Source organism: Typopeltis vanoorti, chromosome 10, assembly GCF_054136105.1.
Source record: "Typopeltis vanoorti isolate ZY-2024b chromosome 10, IOZ_Tvanoo_1.0, whole genome shotgun sequence".
Taxonomy (NCBI): domain Eukaryota; kingdom Metazoa; phylum Arthropoda; class Arachnida; order Uropygi; family Thelyphonidae; genus Typopeltis; species Typopeltis vanoorti.
The window spans coordinates 122,198,074-122,213,430 of NC_143558.1; the positions used below are offsets into that span (position 1 = coordinate 122,198,074).

General features: G+C 36.7%; 1 protein-coding gene across 1 annotated transcript in view; it reads right to left on the reverse strand.

Moving 5' to 3' along the window:
- LOC150102751 (disheveled-associated activator of morphogenesis 1-like) overlaps window positions 1-15,357 on the reverse strand; it is a 527,894-nt gene that overhangs the window by 227,354 nt on the left and 285,183 nt on the right. The window contains exon 12 of the mRNA XM_090398621.1: window positions 10,898-11,024. Coding sequence (XP_090254747.1) covers window positions 10,898-11,024 — 127 coding nt within the window. The remainder of the gene's footprint in view (window positions 1-10,897; window positions 11,025-15,357) is intronic.

Here is a 15,357-nt window from a genome sequence, read left to right on the forward strand (position 1 = left end):
TCTTGTGCTTCTATCCTTGCCATTTGCTACATGTGCCATGTATGGTATCTAAAAACTTTTTCTGTAGCACTTCATTTCAAAGGCCAGTAGTCTTTTCTCATCTTCCTTTAGCAATGTCCAGCTCTTACCTTGATATGGTAAGATAGAGTTAACAAGAGTATTGATGAAGTAGAGTTTTGTAGTGAGCTGTATTTTATTGTCCTTTCAAAGTGATTGTAACCCCTGAAGGGCAACAGTTGTTTGAGCAATGAGTGCCTTTAATATCATGATTAGACTAGCCATCTTGGTGTTGTATGCTTCCCAAAGTGAATCTTTCTACTTCTTCCAATTTTCCATCATTAACTGAATTTTCATAGGCCTGTTGCCTGAAGATATCGTTTTTGATTTATGAATGCTGATCTTTAATTCATAATTACTAAGTGCCTTGGAAACTCTGTCTGTTAATTCTTGTAACTGATGTTCATTCTCTGTTACAGTATTAGGTCATTATCATCTAATCTGGATTATTCATTTTTTTCCCACCAACTGCAATTCCAACACTGCTGTTTTCCAAGGCTGAGTTAATTATATATTCCAAATAAACATTAAAGAGCATTGGTAAAAGTATGCAGCCTTGACGCATACCTCTTTCCATTTTGAAAGGCTTGCTGTAGTTGCCATTGATTTTTATTAACATTTCTGAGCAATGGTTAAAGAGTTTTAATTAGGCGTATTATTTTATCATTTATTCCATACTGCTTCAGTATTCTCCACAATGCCTTATACCATCTGAATCGAAGGCCTTCTGTATATGTATAAAATTGTGACATAGTATTTTATTAGGTTTAATATTTTTTTCTCCAGTGAAATGTATAGTAAATAAGTGATCTATTGTACTCTTGTTTTTATGGAATCCTGCTTGGTTCTGTGAAAGTATACTTTCTATTTTCCTCTCAGTCCTATAGAGTAAGATGTTTTGGAAAATTATGCTTGGATAACTGATAATTCTATAATTGCTACATTTATGCCATTCCCTGTTTTGGGAATAGGATCCAGAGATGCACTAATTTTTAGGCCATGATTCATTGTTCCACACATATTGACAAATTTTGAGCGGGGCATCTGTGATAGGTTTTCCCCCTGCTTTCAGTAGTTCTGAAGTTATTCAGAACTACTGGAAGCAGAGGAATATATGCCTGACGATTTTCCCCATCATCATCATCATCACAGAATTAATGATCTCACACTACATCATCTCAAATGAACCCTCTGCATCCCCATCCTCCTGATGGATCACTGCTGTTGTTGGCTTAAATTCTTCTGCTATCTTTATGAAAACTCCTAATGATGCTGCTCATCCAATCAACTATAACTTTTGGCCAAGTTGAACTAACCAAGCCAAAAACTCTTCACCTTACTCCCAGTGTTTCTGGCATTAGTATATATAAACTGCAATACTACTTCATCCTACCATCAGCACTCATTAAAGTTATTCATTCTTTTACTCACATGCATTGATTATTCCACACAGGATCAGAACCTGGGGAGTTCCAGTCAGCATCATGTAATGATTCTCTCACACACTTCTAGGATTTTTGCACTGACACCTGCCTGCATTACTTTAAATGCTCTAGTGTTCCTTACTCTGCACTACCAAATTCTCAATGAATCTGACTCTGAATCTGTTCAAATGCAGACCATCTGCCTCATATAAGTTCTGTCATCCTTTGAATATATCTACAAACTCCATGTCATTCCTCTGCTCAACCTGCACATTTACTCATTCACAATCGAGGCTCTTCTTCTCAGCTCCTTTCTATCATATCATGATAACTTACTCACTGTCTTTACTCTCTTACTCTTCTTATTCTTTTGTATGAACAATTCTTTCATATCGTCTCACATACCACACTTGTCACTTGCCAGATCATTTGTACCAGGCAAAAATAATTATCTGTTTCAATCTCCATCTCTACATCCTTAACAACATTGAAACATCCTTAATTTAAGAATTCATTAATAGAAATTGGATAAATGTTTTGTGAGTATGATGTAAGGAATAATTATTCTGAATGTATGGATATTAGTAGGAAGGATGTGTGTGCATGGGGGGTGGGGTGAATTCCTTGCTGGAATGGATTGTAATTACATCAAAATAGAATGAAGCATAAGACTGGTATGTCATTACCATTTCATTTTAAGTGAATGGGTTTCCTACATCAAGCTTGCTGTCCTGTGGGGAACAAAAAATAATACCATCTTTCTTTTATTACATTATTATTATTTATATTATATATGGTTATTAAATGACTTAAGTCTAATAATTACTTAATTAATATTAATCTAATACTATTTAATATTAACTAACTTGATTTAATTAAGTTATTTAATATTAACATAACTTATTTTAACTTTATTATTTATTATTTTAACGTAACTAAACTTAATTTAATAAAACTAACTTGCTATATGGCAAGTTAGTTTTTCAGTTATCTTTTCATATGGATTTAATGATAATATCACTGACATAAAGATTTAGTAGTGGTCCCAGTGTAGAACCCTGTGGAACTCCACTTGTAATCTTTCTACTACCTGATACTGCTTCCCCATATATAACTCTCTGATATCTATCAGAAAGCCAATACCAATCCAATCCAACCTGACATCTGGACCCCATATGAAAAGATAACTGAAAAACTAACTTGCTATATAGCAATATACCTGATACTGGGAAGCAGTATCAAGTAGTAGAAAGATTACAAGTGGGAGTTCCACAGGGTTCTGTACTGAGACCACTACTAAATCTTTATGTCAATGATATTGCCAGCAAAAGTTGGTCGATTCATAGAGCCTCTGCTACTAATGGCTCAGCAAAACGCTAAGCAAGTTTGAGCCCAGTTAGTAGTTGGAAGGGAACCATTCGTTCGATGCTGTTGGCACACTCTCCCTTGATGAGTCTTTGGACTCCCTGGAGGTGTCACATAATAATAATAATATTATTATTATCATTAGACCAGCAAGCTTAGTTTGTAGTGATAATAGGAATGAATGGCTTTGGTCATTCATTCCTATTATCACTTGCCTGGGCAGAAACGAGGAGAATTTAACAATGGATATCAGGAGGCTGTAGAGAAAAATAAATTATAATATAACAGGGTAGTCAGTGTGTTGATCTGAAGAGAAAAGATTAGGAATGATATGTTAGCAGAAATGTAGGAAGGGAAATAATTGCAGTTTGTGAATATGCAGGATGAGTTTGAGGGATGAATGGAACTATACGAGAATCATGACTGCATTTCAATGGTTTTGGTGCAGGTCAACTGGAGAGGCTGTTGCTACTGAGTAATTATTATGGAGAATGGATCTGAGCAAGTGAAAGCAATGCAGAAAAGCAATAGAGTAAGGAAGGAGAGATTGAAAGAGTGCTTATGAATGGGGAAAGTTAGTAGCATGAATGAGGAGAATGAGAGAGCAAGAGAGAGAGAGAGAGAGAGAGAGATATATAGGGTAACACATGGGAGTCAAGGTGGATAGGGTAAACAATTAGGAAGGTTGGTGCTGGAAGAGTGAATATGTGAGTCAACAAGAAAGAGATGGAAAGACCTGAGATGTGAGGCGGGAGAGTATATATGTCTTGAGAGGGTTTGGGGATGAGTAACCAGAGAGAAGAATAGCTAGGAAGGGGTTGCATAGATCAGTCACATCAAAGAAGTAGTATCATTGGAACTGTTATGTTTCATTAACTTTTTATCCAAAAATAGTTGAAATAAGTGAGACATGGTTCAATGAGAGTGACATCCTGATGAGAAAAGAAATGAAAGGTTTTTTTTTTTTTTTGAAGACAGGAAGGCAAAAAGGGAGGTCAGATGCAGTTGATGATAGAAAAGGAGTTGAGGCTATGCTCAGCTCCTTTTCTATTCTAGCTCTACCTCAGAGCATATCGCATCAAAACCACTGTCATTACTTACCCATTAAACATCCCTGCACAGAATGTAATATTTAGTTGGAAATTGCTATAGACATGCTAATCTCCAGGACTGTAACAGTGAAATGTGTAAAATTAGCCAAGCAAATAGGAAAAAACTTATCATTTTGGGTGGTTTTAATTATGATAATATAGATCAGGATAAAGAGCATCAGGAAGTAAAGAAAATGAATTTCTTGAGTTTTTGAGGGGAACAACTACCTTAGGAAATATGAAACAGAGAGCATGCAAGCTTCAAGGTCTTGGATTTGATCATCCCATCAAAGGATATCATTATAAATAAGGTGATAAATCTTCCTTAGGATGGTGAGAATGATCATGAAGTGATTTCCTGGGTGGTTGTGAGCTATATGAGAACTTCTATGAGGAAAGGATGTATATGGAATTAAAGGTTGGTAATTTTGAAGAGCTACTTGCAGCTGTATTATGAAATGAAAAGCTGGGTGAAAAGGAGATCCCTGCTGCTTATGTGCTATATGAACTATATAGCAAAAACAGTGTCTAAATATAATCCAACTATCAAAAGGTTAAATAAGGTAGGTGTGAAATTATTTGTAAAATTAACAAAGAAATTATTCATGTAATCTGAAGGAAGAAGGCATTATGAAGGCCGCATAAGATGAATAGTAATAATCAGTTGTATGGTTAGTATAAAGAATGGACAAGGAATGTGATTTGGTTGGCAATGATAACAAAATTGCAGCATGAGAAGCAGTTAGATAATGAATTTCATCCTCACAAAAGTGAATATCATTCAGAGCACATTGGAAAGTGTGAAGGAGAGACTAAATGTGACTAGCAGGATATATATGGAGAAGTGTGTAAACTTGATATTATTAAGGCTGTGGAACATGATGATATATCACTGCATGTTTTGAGGGAATGTACCAGGGGGTTGATATCTCCCTTGACATACTTGTTTAATATGAGTATGTCCAAAGAAGTGAAAGGAAAGCAAGATTATTCTACTTCATATGGGAGTTGACAAGACTCAAGCTTTAAATTATAGGGCAATCATTGTTTGTCAGGTGTTGTTGGTTAAAGTGTTGGAGAGGTTACAGGACCAAGATGTTGACAACAGTGGCTTTCTCTTTGAGAGATGGCATGGGTTTGCTAAAGGAAGGACATGTTATAATAATTCCCTTCTTATTGCATTTAGGCAACAGGTGCATGGGACAAGTGATATGCATGTATAGGATATCTGTATTAAAATTCAGATATTTCACAAATTAAAAATACATGAATCGAATTTAAAGTTGTAAAGTTTTACAACTTTACAACTTTTTGTGCTTTACAAAATAAGGTATTATTTTGTAAAGCAGTTGTTTAAATGCATCTTGCTTTCTGTATGTGGCGAGGAAGATGTTTTGCAATGTTATTATTATTATTATTTTACTACCGAAGTCATGCTTAGATGTAACTTAAATTTATTTAAATCAGATGTTATGGCTTAACTGTAATTTTGTATGAGTTATCAAGTGTCGAACTCTTTGTGCTGTTTGTATGTAGACAAACCTTGTTTAGAAAATATATTGTCACTTACGAGAAACGCCAAGGTTGATTCTGAAATTCACATTGCAATTAAATAAACTTTTCTGTATTGTGAAGAAAGAACTTTGTAATTTCAAGCCCAGTGCTGAAAGCAGTAATAGCAGCATACAATGGTGGACTGAAGTAAAAGTTGCTCTATTGTATTTCTGAGCATGCATTGAAGGTGAAAGAATTTTTTTTCACTTGGTTGTGCTACCAATTATATATTTGGTTTAATCCTTTATCCAAGTGTAAGCAAATGAAGTTTGCACCTGAAGTATTTTCAGGACTGGGGAAACTCGTGGTAAAGGTAGTATAAGCTCTGATCATTTGCTTTAGTATCCCATAATGCAAAGCATATCTCCTTGCGGACATGTATGATGCTATGCATTAAGGGGAGGGTCACTACCCAGACCGGTTTCAACCTTTATTGAGGTCTCGTTAGTGGGAGCCAGACCTAGAGGTGGTGATACTAAGGTGGAAGTAATGCAGAAGTCATATCACCATATACCGGTTGCCAAAAGGTGTCAACACCTTATTATTAAAATTCTCTGGATTAGAAATAGTTGATGAAAGTTTTTTCACTTGGCTATGCTACCAATTATATATTTGGTGGAAACTGGTCTGGGTAGTGACTCTTCCCTTAATGCATAGCATTATACATGTCTGCAAGAAAATGTGCTTTGCAATATGGAATACTAAGGCAAGTGATCAGGGCTTATACCACCTTTACCACGAGTTGCCTCAGTCCTGAAAATACTTAAGGAGCAAACTTTGTTTGCTTACACTTGGATAAAGGATTAAACCAAATATATAATTGGTAGTATGAAAAAACTTCCATGAACTATTTCTTATCTAGAAAATTTTAATAATAAGGTGTTGACACCTTTTGGCAACTGGTATATGGTGGTATGACTTCTGCATTACTTCCACCTTAGTATCACCACCTCTGGGTCTGGCTTCCACTGACGAGACCTCAATAAAGGTCGAAAACTACGCAGACCCTTCCCTTAATATATAGCATTATACATGTCCACAAGGAGATGTGCTTTGCATTATGGGATACTAAGGCAAGTGATCGGAGCTCATACCACCTTTACCACAAGTTGCCCCAATCCTGAAAATACTTCAGGTGCAAACTTCGTTTGCTTACACTTGGATAAAGGATTAAACCAAATATATAATTGGAAAGTGAAAGAATATTATGGAACATTACTATACATAAGCTGTTTGGGAGTATGAAAAGAACATAACAGGAGAAAAACTGTAATGGTTTCTGTATCTTCAATATATGATGGCTCGACTTATCAGAAATTATAAGAAGACTTGGAAATACTGTGAAGATATCTTTGTATAAAATGATAAGTGTGAAATTTTAGTAATTATTAATCCACATAGGATATATTTTAGTAAGCTGAAAGGAACTTGATTGCTCTTCAGTTCATAGAAATGGGCCCAGTAAAGTTTGTTCATTTAGGATTCTCGCTCTGAAATCACTTATGAGAGTGATTTCTAGCAGTTGATATGATTTTACCTATTTCTTCAGAAGCTTTCATATAGAAGGCAAATTGTCCTGGAGTGATGAAACTGTTAATAAGGTTTAGTAGTTAATTCAGTGGAGTTTGCTACTCCTTTCATATAGAAAGTGAAGAAAGTGAAATTGAAGTTTCTTGGATGAAGCAGTATATGTTTTCTTCAGTGTTCTGTGATTTTAAGATGCAAGAAGAATTTGACTTACTTATGTTGCTATCATATAGAAAGGGTTTTTTTGTGAGTCTTTATCATGTGGGAATTCAGAAAGAATAAAAGTTTCTGAGGAAAGCAAGAAAATGAAATTCGTAAAGTGTTATCCATGTAGGATGATTATTATTATTATTATTATCCTAAGACCCCATAGAGTCAAAAGACAAATCTAGGAGATCCCTTTGTCATACACACAGCTCATCATACTATGCCTTAAACACATTTAAATTGTCTGCATACACTGCACACTCTCATTCCAATCATTCACAATTCTGCATACAAAAAACATGCTTCTCACTCCCTTGTTCACAGCTTCCAGGGATGACCACCTGTTCTCCCCTGATCTCCCACCATTAAAAAACTTCTTCAACACTGATCTTATAACAATCCCTGATCAACTTGTACATACATCTCTCTCATATCACCCATCTTCCTCCTATCCACCAGACTGTAAATTGCATCTTCTCAACCTTTCCTCATATTCAACACTCCAGAGATCAGCCAGCCTAGTTGGCTGAGTGGTTAGCATGTCCACTCTCCAGCCAAGAGGCTGCAGGTTCGAATCCCCGCAACTAGCATGGATGTTTGTGATTGTCCTACAAACTCTATGTGGAAAGGAAATCTGCAACCCTACCACTTATTCTAGCAAAGACTTCACTCCAAAACCTGGTGAGGTACGGGAGTGACTATATGCCATCTACAGAGTTTTTAGAAATCAAAAATTACTTTAGTCAGTTGCCTCTGGATCCTTTCCAACATCTCTTCATCCTTCTGAAAACCAAGCAACCAAATCTGTGTGCAGTAGTCCACATATGGACTAATCAAAGAATAATCAAAGCCTTATACAATGGAACCAGAATCTCCTTACTCTTAAGTCAGTATCCTTTTAAATCCATTTTACTTCATTAAAATGAGAGAGAATGGTTGGATAATAGGTTAGTAATGAGTTGAATAGAAATTGGCTGACTTCTAAGTATCAGCAAATTTTGTTTATAAGGAAGCTGAAACAACTGAAGCTGAACTTCAGCTGAAGTTAATGTGAGTTAATGGAGAAATGCATATGGGGATGTCATCTATGATGAATGGAATTAACACTTCAGTATTGCCAACTGTAAGTTTTAAAATAGAAAGACAATGAATGATGAAATGTTGTTTGTTCAGTTGGTGAAGGTATATTGAAAGCAGTGTAGGAAGTATGGCCCTGAGAATGATATTAGACAAGGAACTGAAGTTAATGTGAGTTAATAGAGAAATGCATATGGGGATGTCATCTATGATGAATGGAATTAACACTTCAGTATTGCCAACTGTAAGGCTTGAAATTGGAAGACAATGAATGATGAAATGTTGTTTGTTCAATTGGTGGAGGTATATTGAAAGCAGTGCAGGAAGTATGGCCCTGAGAATGATATTAGACAAGGAACTGAAATATTTTACAAATTAATTAAAAATTCATTCATTACAAAACTGAAATTTAGAAATAAAGTATCATAGTTCCACTGTGTTAGGTAATGTGTGGACTACTATGTGTATGTTTGGCAGAAAGTCACATGACAAATTAATGTACAACTATGTTCCCTAGCTTGTACATTAACTTTGCAATGTACATTTGGTAGATTGCCACATGACAATAATGTACAAGCTAGGGAGCATGGCCGAACGTTAATTTGTCACGAAGCTTTCTGTCAAACATGCACATAGTAGTCCACACATCACCTTACATAGTAGAACTATGATACCTTTATTTCTGGGGTCGAAAAGATTTTGAAGTCTAAAGAAGAGGGTCTAGAGCAATATCAGGTCTTTGGACCCTCTCCAGATTTTCCACAACATAATGGAAACCACACGACCAAATTTAAGCATAATAGTCCATGTATGGTTTGCCCAATGTCTAAACAGTGGCACAATCTCCTTATCACAGCATTAATGCATAGCTTTTGTAACACTTATAATCATCATTATCATCTTCATCAAATTCCTGACATGTACCCTCAAGGGTGTACAGGATATGATAGTACTAGATGAAAAATTTACATCATTACTAACTTCCAGATTTCATCCTGAAATGGCATTCAACAAATACAATACACAGCCAAAGTGCAACACTTTTGCACTTAGTATACAGTTACACATGGTTTATGCGAATTATCTTACAATTTGTTAAGGGGCGCTCTTGCTTTAGTAATATGATTGCCTTTTATAATAAAGTGACGAGCATTTGATGAGGGAAAGGCATATACTGACATTTTTTTTGGATTTTGCAAAGGCGTTTGACAGGGTGCCACATGATAAGCTAATATTTAAGTTGCAGTACATGGGTTTAAATGTTGGGTTAGTCAAATGGATTCAGGATTGACTGACTGATTGGTATCAGAGAGTTGTGTATGGTGGGGCAATATCAAGGAAGCAGACGGTTACAAGTGGGGTTCAACAGGGCTCAGTACTGGGACCTATTGTTCAACCTTTATATCAGTGATATTTCAATGGCTTGCAAGGGGACATTCAGTTGTTTGTGGATGATGTGAAGCTGGGAAGGGTTATCAGTAATAGTGCAGATGTGGCAGCCCTGCAAGAGGATTTGAATAAACTAGACAGGTGGGGAAATGAATGGGGATGTCAGGTCAATGCAGCAAAATGTAAAGTCTTGAGGTTTGGGATCCATCGATGGGAGGAGCTGTACTGGAAGAGGTAGGGAAGACAAGAGATCTGGGGTGATGATTGATAGAAAACTTAAATTCAGGGAGCATATTGCAAAGGTGGTGAGGGTAACTCAAAGGATTGCTGCAATACTGAGAAGGATGCTGACCTGCAGAGATAAGAGTTATCATTCCATTGTATAAGACCCTGATCAGACCACACTTAGACTATTGTTCTCAGATTTGGTCCCCAGGATTTGAAGGAGATAAATTGACTGTGGAAAGGGTACAGAGGCAGATAACAAAGATGGCTTCTGGACTTTACAATATGAGTTATGAGGATCGACTGAGGGAATGTGGACTGCAGAGTTTGGTGGCTAGAAGAAGGAGAGGGGATATAATCGAGACTTTTAAACTGTTGAGAGGCAGTTACAGGGTAGACATTGCAGAGTTATTTCACTTGGTGGAATGGCGGGAAGGAACGATCACAAGGGGCCATCCCTGGAAGTTACAAAAGGTGGCTGTGTGCAAGAGGGTGAGGAGTGGTTTCTTTGCATGGAGGGTGTTGAACCTTGGAATGCATTGCCTGAGAAAGTGGTTGGAGCAGGAACAGTCAATGGGTGCAAGGAGTGGTATGATAAACTGTCTTTCCTAAAAACGACCTCCCACGATGAGTCTTTTGACTCCATGGAGGCCTGGATAATAATAATAATAATCCTTACAAAAAACTAATGGTTGTAGGAGTGGATTGTTGATGATTCAAGCCATCACAACCAAAAAAAGTTTAAAAATATATATATTATGATTTTCATACAATGGTCATACTTGTTTCTTGATTTGTTTGGAGTAATTCAAGTTTGTTTCAATGATTGAACTGAAATATGCTATTTTAAACTGGGGCTGTTCTTTGTCATATGAAATGTACATTTACTTCATATAATAATGTGAAAAGGAGAAGTGGGGAAAATATCATTTGTGAAATGTCACTAATAAGAGTTCCATAGTAGTTAAATATTTATTTTACCTTTTCCTGTAAGTGTTGCTCTAACTCTTGTTCCTTTTTGGAAAGAAGACTGTTGAGTTCATTATTTTCCTCTTCTAAGATCTGTGCTTTTTCTCTAGATGACCTTAATTCTTCTTCAGTAGCAAGCCTAAAGAAAACATAAAGTTTGAACTTTAGCACATTGCATTAATTAATTTTTGATGTTCTTAATTAGAAACTTGAAGATTATTCTCTCTATATACTCTCAATATAGATCTCATCTCATGAGGTCTATACTCTCTCATGCAAAAAAATCATTGAACAGTGTTCTTACACCCATTTACAGTTTCCACCTACCACACTTTCAGGCAATGCATTTCTCTCACCAATCACTCTCCACGCAAATAACCTGCTTCTCATTCTCTTACTCACATCCTTCTAATACAGCTTCTAGGGATGACCTCTAGTTCTATACTTTCCTCACTCTACTCTTTGAAAATCTCCTCCACATTAATCTTTTAATAACTCCTCACCAAATTATATGTCTCAATTATATCCCATCTTCTGCTAGTCACATGGCTTTGTAACTGCATTCCTCAATCTCTACTCATATCTGATATTCCATAGACCTGACACCAACTTAGTAAACCTTCTCTGGACTTTTTCCAATACATCCTCATCTCCCTGAAAAACCAGTGGACCAAATCGTTGCTCAGTAGTCCATATGTGTCCTGATCAATTCTTTATACAAGAGAACCATAACCTCTTTGCATCTGCATGTCAATATCCTCCTCATTATTGCCATAATCCATTGGATTGTTCTTACAAATTAGCAATGTGACCCCCTAAACTTTAAGACTGTCTGCCATCACTCCCAGATCTCTCATTTCCTACACCTCCTTCAAAATTTCTTTATTAATTGTATATTCTGCATCCAAACTTTGCCTACCAAATTTCAAGACCTTGCACTTTGCAAAATTAAACTGATAGCTCACTAATTTTCCCACTCATATAGTCTATTTAGATCCTCCTGCAAATCCAAAACATTTACTCTACTTCTCATAGCTCTTTCCAAGTTTGCATCATTGGCAAACAGCTGCACATCTCCTGCTAAGCCTGTCCCAATCTTATTAACACACACGTTAAACAATAATGGTCCCATAACAGATCCTTGTGGCACTCCACTAGTGACCTTCCTCTTTTGGAATACTATTTCTCCATACACAACCTGCTGATATATGTTCAACAGCCAGTTAGCTATCCAACTCAGAGATCTAATCCCATCTGTTTCAATTTAGGTACTTTGTCATGTGGCACTATATGCAACCATATATGCATCTTCTTTATCAAGTGAATTTGTCACCTTGTTGTAATACATAAGCAGACTGCTGAAACATGACCACCCCTAACTAACACATGCAGACCATCATAAAGAATACTGCTATTTTCAACCCAGTTCTGAATCTTAATCCTCATCAGCTTCTCCAATAGCTTAACAACAATCCCAGGATTGGCCTATAATTTGAAACCTCAGTCTAATCCCCCCCCCCCTCCTTTGTGAAGTGGAACAATTTCTCACCTTCTATTCTTGTAGACCTCACCCTACTGCAAGATTAATGTGAAAAAGATGGTCCAAAGGTGCCGTTAATTTCATAGAGCATAACCTCAAGACATGGAAATATACTGTCAGGTCCTATGGCCCTATTAACATCACATTTACTTAATTCCTCATATACTTTCTACTCATTCTCCATCATACCCTCTACAGTGCAGGTTCTCCTGATATTGTCTTCATGAGTTTGAAATACCCTGATAAACAGATCATTAACACATAAAATATATTTTCTGCATTGGCTACCAGTGTCATCAACTAGCATCATCCTTCCATAGTCAATTTTTTCTACTTGCCACATATCAAAAGAACTCACTAGGATTTTTCTTAACTTGATTGTCTAATTTTTTCTTACTGAACTTTTGCTATCTTTATCAACTGAATTTTCCCTTCTTGACATGATCTTGATCCTTTTCATGCAGCTGATTATTAACAACATTCATCTTGTGTGGCCTCCACAATGCCTTCTTCTTCCATGAGGTGATCACCTCATGGTCACTCTCACCAATTGCTGGAAGATTAGACACTCCATTCACAATTACATCATCTGATGATATATAACCAGATCTAAGACTCTTGGTTGGATGAGAATGTATAACATTCTCATCCAACCATGATAACAATTTCATCTCCCTTATTTCTGATACTCCTGGCATCTGTGAATAAGCATAACAATTCATTTCTTGGTCTGTAGCCAGTCCTACTTGTACCGTCCCCCATCTGTGACTTCTCTTCACCTACTCCAATCTGCTCACCTTCTGTCATATACTCAACCCCATGTATTTTAGGCTGTTCCATTCCTATTCTGACCATCCACATACATGCATTCATAACTACTTTCAGAATTATTCACTTTCCTTATACCATGTCTCCCTGACCTCTCTGGTCACATCAGTCTCGCCTGGTCCACTCTCTTGCTCATTCACTTGATCTTTGACTTCCACTGTTGGATCACTTACCACACTTCCTTCCAGCAGCAACTTTTCCAAATTTCTCACTTCAAAACTAGTCAGGTGCAGTCTCTTTCTCTTATACAGTTCCATTCATCCCTCAAACTCATTCCACTCATCCACTAGCCACACTTCTTTCTCTTCACATATTTCCAATAAAATTCCATTTAAGATCTTTGTTCTCTATTGCAACTCATCATGTCATACTGGGGAAACACACAAACTACCCTTCCTGTGTGTGTGTGTGTGTGTGTGTGTGTGTGTGTGTGTGTGTGTGTGTGTGTGTGTGTGTGTGTGTGTGTGTGTGTGTGTGTGTGTTTTCAGTTGTTTTCGACTCCTGGTGATTCTATGAACATACGCTCTGCATTCAGATCTGTTACTGGTGATATCTTTCAGAATTTCCAGACACATTCCAGTTGCTTCTTTAACTCCATCCACCCATCTAATTCTTGGTATTTCTCTTCTTCTGCTTCAATCAACTTTAGCAAGCATCATCATCTTCTCCACACTGTCATTTGCTCGCATAATATGTCCAAAGTATGACAATTTTTGCTTCATAGCTTTGAGGGAGCAATCTGGTTTTATTCTGTCTATTGGGGATTTATTGGTTTGCTTTGCAGTCCGTGGTATTCTTAGTAAGCGTCTCCAAACCAATGATTCAAATGCATCTATCTCCCTTCTTTCGCTCTTTCTTACGGTCCAACTTTCACATCCATACAGTATCACAGGAAATACCATTGCTTTCACAATTCTGATTTTTGTTGCGAGGGTAATATCGTTATCTTTAAAGTTCTTGGTTAAATTTGTCATTGCTTTCTTTCTGAGTAATAATCTTCTTCTAACTTCTTCAGTACAATACCCATCTTTATAATTTGGGATCCTAACACAAAATTGTTAACTGCTTCCATTTTCTCCCCATCTACTTCAAAATCATTATGTTCACATTTTGCCATAACATTTATCTTTTTAAGGCCATATTTAGTACTTTCTTCTTTAACTTTCATAATAAGTTCCTCCAAATCTTTTTTGCATTCTGCTAGCAAGGTGGTATCATCTGCATATCTCAAATTATTAATATTTCTTCTGCCAATTTTTATTCCAACTGAAGACTCCTCCAGTCCTGCCATTCTTAAAATGTATTTGCTGTACAAGTTAAACAGGTACAGCGATAAAATACATCCTTGTCACACCCCTTTGCCTATTGTGAAATACTCAGTTTCTCAAGATCTGTTTGGACAGTAGCTTCTTGTTCATAATAAAGATTCCTCAGAAGGATAATGAAATGCTCTGGTACTCCCATTGTTCTTAACACATTCCACAGTTTCACACGATCTACAGAGTCAAAAGCCTTACTATAGTCAAGGAAACAAAGGTAGACATTTTTTTGATATTCAAGTGTTTTTCTATTATCCATCATATTATCACATTGGCGATCTGATCTCTTGTTCCTCTGCCTTTTCGACCTACCCTTCCTACCACACTGTTATCTTTCGCTCTCATCAGTAATCTCCTGTTATCCATTGTCATATTTCCTATGCCCAACCAAATCATTCCTTCCGACCACAACCACTAATTCCCTTGCATGCTTACTTTTCATATCCAGCACCCCTCAATCACCCTGTTCATTCTCCTGTCTGGAAAACATACCTTGTTCACTCTCTCTCTCTCTCTCTCTTTATTTTGAAACTGGGACTATTTGCTCTCTTTACACTCCGTTGGTACTTTTCCAATACTAAGTTTTAAATTAAATAGCTTGATCAGAGGAGCTGATAAATCCCTTGTACATTCTTATAATACATGTGCCAATATGCCATCTAATCCCGTGTCTGGGTTCATATTGAGGTTCTACAATATTTTAAGCATTTCCATTTCTTCAACCTTCTCTTATCAGTCAATGTCACCTGCTAGATGGTACACCCCTGCAAAATGCTAACTCGGTA